This window comes from Scylla paramamosain, unplaced genomic scaffold (genome assembly GCF_035594125.1).
Source record: "Scylla paramamosain isolate STU-SP2022 unplaced genomic scaffold, ASM3559412v1 Contig101, whole genome shotgun sequence".
In the NCBI taxonomy this organism is placed as follows: Eukaryota; Metazoa; Arthropoda; class Malacostraca; order Decapoda; family Portunidae; genus Scylla; species Scylla paramamosain.
Window position 1 is genome coordinate 210,001 of NW_026973766.1, and position 5,000 is coordinate 215,000.

The 5,000-nt window shown below is 40.6% G+C and overlaps 1 protein-coding gene across 5 annotated transcripts in view; it reads left to right on the plus strand.

The window, feature by feature from the left end:
- Positions 1–5,000, plus strand: part of LOC135099090 (uncharacterized) — a 38,218-nt gene that overhangs the window by 31,558 nt on the left and 1,660 nt on the right. For all 5 annotated transcript variants that reach the window (XM_064001497.1, XM_064001498.1, XM_064001501.1 and 2 more), the window contains 4 exons: positions 1,483–1,563; positions 1,795–1,945; positions 2,496–2,569; positions 3,296–5,000. The exon at positions 3,296–5,000 is cut by the window's right edge and continues 24 nt beyond it. In XM_064001497.1, the coding sequence (XP_063857567.1) occupies positions 1,483–1,563; positions 1,795–1,945; positions 2,496–2,569; positions 3,296–3,350 (361 nt within the window). In that variant the 3' untranslated portion in view covers positions 3,351–5,000. The remainder of the gene's footprint in view (positions 1–1,482; positions 1,564–1,794; positions 1,946–2,495; positions 2,570–3,295) is intronic.

Genomic DNA, 5,000 nt, shown 5'->3' on the forward strand with positions numbered 1-5,000 from the left:
GTCTTTTAGGGGTTCCTGTTAGCTTGGGAGGGTTTGGGGCGGTCTAATTAGTGGTCTTGAAGGGACTTGGGTGAGGAATTTAAGTCACAGAGATCTGAGGAAAAAAAATTGTTTGTCTTTCTCCCTCAAAGTAAGGTTCTGGGAGGGTCTGGAAGACCCTCCCAGGACCAGGACTCAGGACACTCAGCAAAATACTTGATATATATATAATTAAACTTCAATGAATGACAAACGCATTTATTCATAGTGAAGACCTACATGACTCTCTCTAACTCAAGTCTTGTCTTATTCACTTTATAATGTTGTCTTCAATTCACCACTAATTCTCATATACCTTCATGTTGGTAGAGAAAGCTTGACTGCTGAGTACCAAGCTTTTCTCGGCTTAAATCAACATATAGTACATACAACCTGCTTGGCAAAAGAACATAGGACTTTTGTAATACTGTATAACTGACATAGGGGTGAAATTAAAACCGTATTCATATATATATATATATATATATATATATATATATATATATATATATATATATATATATATATATACATATACAAACACATATACAACTTGGAAGGCACAGTCAATAAGTAAATATGATGCCATGACTCCTCCTCACACTAGACCAAAACTCTCTCTCTCTCTCTCTCTCTCTCACCAGCAAGAAGGGGGGCTGAACACAACAAGTGCACCCAAACACCAAACTTGTGACTCTGTGTGGTGTTGTATTGACACCTAACTGCCTGTGTGTGTGTGTGTGTGTGTGTGTGTGTGTGTGTGTGTGTGTGTGTGTGTGTGTGTGTGTGTGTGTGTGTGTGTGTGTGCTTGCTTGCTTGCATTAATGTATGTTTTAGCTGTCCTAAGTCTCATTTTCCTCCTCCTCCTCCTCCTCCTCCTCCTCCTCCTCCTCCTCCTCCTCCTCCTCCTCCTCCTCCTCCTCCTCTTACTCAGTCTATCACCTGTTACTCTTCCTCCTCCTCCTCCTCCTCCTCCTCCTCCTCCTCCTCCTCCTCCTCCTCCTCCTCCTCCTCCTCCTCCTCCTCCTCCTCCTCCTCCTCCTCTTACTCAGTCTATCACCTGTTACTCTTCCTCCTCCTCCTCCTCCTCCTCCTCCTCCTCCTCCTCCTCCTCCTCCTCCTCCTCCTCCTCCTCCTCCTCCTCTTACTCAGTCTATCACCTGTTACTCTTCCTCCTCCTTCTCCTCCCCCTTGTATTCCTTCTATTATTCCTGTTTCCTTGTATGTCTTATTCCTCCTCCTCCTCCTCCTCCTCCTCCTCCTCCTCCTCCTCCTCCTCCTCCTCCTCCTCCTCCTCCTCCTCCTCCTCTTAATGTTTTTTCTTTCACTGCTGTTCATGAAATATTATTAAAAGTGAAAGTGTTGAAGAAACATTAGTTATATTTGGCCGTGATCAGACCTCATGTACAGGTGTGGTCCCTTATTACAGACACAGCCTAATGTAACCTAACCGAATCATTTCAGGAGGTGGAATTTGAGTAGGGAAAGCTTCAGAAATGCAGGAAGGATTAGCGGTGATGACTGCAGGCTGCCATCGACCCGCAGGTAATTACCAAATACTTCTGGCGCCCTTGTGACACGTCGGAACACCCCGAAACACCCGAAACACCAGTTGCAATTCAGTGTTGCCAATACTGTCAGTCTGTCTACATGTCATCATATTGTCTCTTGAGATGTCATCACCAGTCTACACCAGCCTAATCTGCTGCCCTAATCTATGGTTTTATCTTTTTGTTTGTGTATTTATATATTTATCACCTCTCAACTCATTGTGAGATGCAGGTGGGAGGAGAGGAAATACCTGAAGAAGTGTTGCATATTTGCCAAGAACACCAGGGGACAGTTTAACAAGACACCTGCAATGGCACCACAAGTTCCTGCCTTTGAAGTGAAGCTTGCTACAGACTCTGCCTTCAAGCTGACATGGGTTAGTGCCACATTGCTGTAGACCTTGTGGTTTGTGTCATCATCACAGTGAATGTCTTGCCTACTGGTGATATTATAGTGGTGGATGTCTTGTATCACTCTTGATTAATCTGAATATATTGATGCTTTTTCTTTGTGATTCATTAATTTCTACATCTCAACTCTTCCTCACTACCTAGACTATCTCCAAAACACCAAAAATACTACAGAATCATCCCCCTGATGGCCTTTTCCCTCCCTCACAGAAGTAGGCTGAGAGAGAGAGAGAGAGAGAGAGAGAGAGAGAGAGAGAGAGAGAGAGAGATAAGCTTTTTTTCACAGTGTTTGTATCTCTAAACCTTCCTCGTTCACAATCAAAAGTGCCTTATTCACAATTACAAGGTTGACTTTCAGTGCATTTATTATTCTCAGCTGTTCCTCACCTCAGACTCTCCACCTGTTGTCTCTGTACTCATAAATTATTAGTATTATCTTGTTTTTTGTGTATTTAATTAGTATGGAATGGTCAGTGATGGTGGGCATTTAATTAATGAGTGTTTCTCTTTTCTCAGGTTCAAAGGATTCTCAAGAGTGTTGAGGATCAGATACTGACAAGAACTGGCTGGCATCTTACTGTGTTCAACAGGTGTGTGTGTGTGTGTGTGTGTGTGTGTGTGTGTGTGTGTGTGTGTGTGTGTGTGTGTGTGTGTGTGTGTGTGTGTGTGTTTTGTGTGGTCATTTCACTATCTATCTATCTGTTTAGTTTGTGTCCATCTGTCTGTCTCTTTCTGTCATTGGTCTGTCTGTCTGTCTGTCTGTCTGTCTGTCTGTCTGTCTGTGTATTCCAGTGATTTTTCTGTTGTTGTTCATAGCCTTCCAGGTGACATCAGGTGAATCAGACACCTATCTTTCACCTTAATAGCTCTCTCAATCCCTAGTGGAAAGGCTGCTGCTGCTACTACTACTACTACTACTACTACTACTACTACTACTACTACTACTACTACTACTACTACTACTACTACTACTACTACTACTACAGCTGGCCACACATATTTAAAGTCTTTTTTTATTTTTACAAAGTTTAGACATAGACAGATAGAAGAATTTGTTTGTTGAATGTCTAATTGCCTCATTTGTGGTATTTTAATGATTTTTTTTAATTGTTAGGGTGTTCAAGGGGTTATTCATAATGTTAGTGATAGTTTTGCAGGCTGTGCTTATTTATCTATATTATTTTGTCTATCTATTAATCTCTCAGTCTACCCGTTTATCTAAGTATCTGCTGGACCTAACCTAACTAGGCCTATCTCTGCTTATCTCTCAATGTCTATATTTACCTAATCTAACCATGTATCTCTCTATCTCTCAGTCTATTTAACTATCTGTTCAACCATTTATCTATCTCTCTATCTCAATCTATGTAACTAAGTATTACCTAACATAACCATCTCTCTCTCTCTCTCTCTCTCTCTCTCTCTCTCTCTCTCTCTCTCTCTCTCTCTCTCTCTCTCTCTCTCTCTCTCTCTCTCTCTCTCTCTCTCTCTCTCTCTCTCTCTCTCTCTCTCTCTCTCTCTCTCTCTCTCTCTCTCTCTCTCTCTCTCTCTGATAAGTTAACACCCAGAGAGAGAGAGAGGTATGTTTTTTTTGGGTGACCACCATTCCTTAATATTCTGCAAAGGTTGTTTTTGTAAGCCTTGCAGACTGACACCCATTACAAGCTTGTTTTTTCAGTGTGTCCATTATTCTGTCAGCTGTTCCTGTTCTCCTGACACTCTCCACCTCTCCTCTGTGTGTTTGTGCCCATAAACTGACACTGTTATCTTGTTCCGTGTGTCTGTAATTAGAGACGTCGCAGTGAGCGTTTTGATACCAGATAGCGCCAGAATTTTTAATTCTCGCCGGTAAATAAATACTTTTTGGGGCAAGGTTTTACAAGCTTACAAAGGTGTATCGTTGCACAGTAATGCGTCTGAATTTTAAGTCAATTAATTTCGTGATAACTGACAGCACATGACATTGTTTGAGCCTCTATTCATAATTTCAGATAATATTCTTAAAAGAGCCTATAAGTGTATCAAGGCAGGCAATCTGTAATTTTCTACTGACCTCAATGGAAGTATACTAATATATACTTGCATTTTCATGTACTAAACAAGAGGCAAATCCATTTAATGTAAAGAAAATATAATTTTGTATCAGAGACTTTATTTTTGCGGTACGATCACTATCCTCGGGTACTTGGGCAGCGAGCAAACCAAAACACAGACACTAGACTACCCTGCACAATGGATACATCACCGCCACAATCATGGACTACAGCGGAATTAAGAAAATTCTTGAAAGAACGAGCTATACCCTATTCTGGATATAGTAAAGCAAAGTAAAGGCCTTTGTATCGGCAGAACTGAGAGGCTATTGTTTACACTTTACACTCCCTAACGGCGCGAGGCGCTTTCTTTAACTGAAGAATCATGATCAAGATAAGTACGTCGTACGTCCGCCAGCGGTGCTGTTCTTTTTTTATTTCACTGATTACTTTCATATACAGGACGTGTCAGTGATATCTGATATTTTTCAACATTCCCAGATAAAATGCACAAGCCGAAGTCAACATCCTTTTATTTTTACTGTTCATACTTACTTAAAAAAAAATTCATTACCTATTTTTAGTTTTATCTTATAATTCAATTAACAAAGCCTTATCATACACCAGTAAGTATGAATATTAATATTAAGGGTTATGTTTTTAATTTTAGATACACTTGTGCAGCAATTCATGCTGTACTTTTCCTGCACATCGATTTCAAATTTAGCTAAGTCACCCCTTTGCCCCACGAAATCGGAGACAATTAAAAATGCTGGCGCTGATAGGTATCTACCAGCCTCACTGCGACGTCTCTAATTTAGAAGGCAAGCAGGAATGTCTTGGTTATTTATACGTCTTTCTTAACGCTGTAACACTTCGTCACTTGGATTTTACTATCAGTAACTGTTAATATATAAACACAGATTAATTTGAGCGATAGATGAGTGCAGATATGTACCGAGAGACTTGGGGAGAGGTGAAAATATGG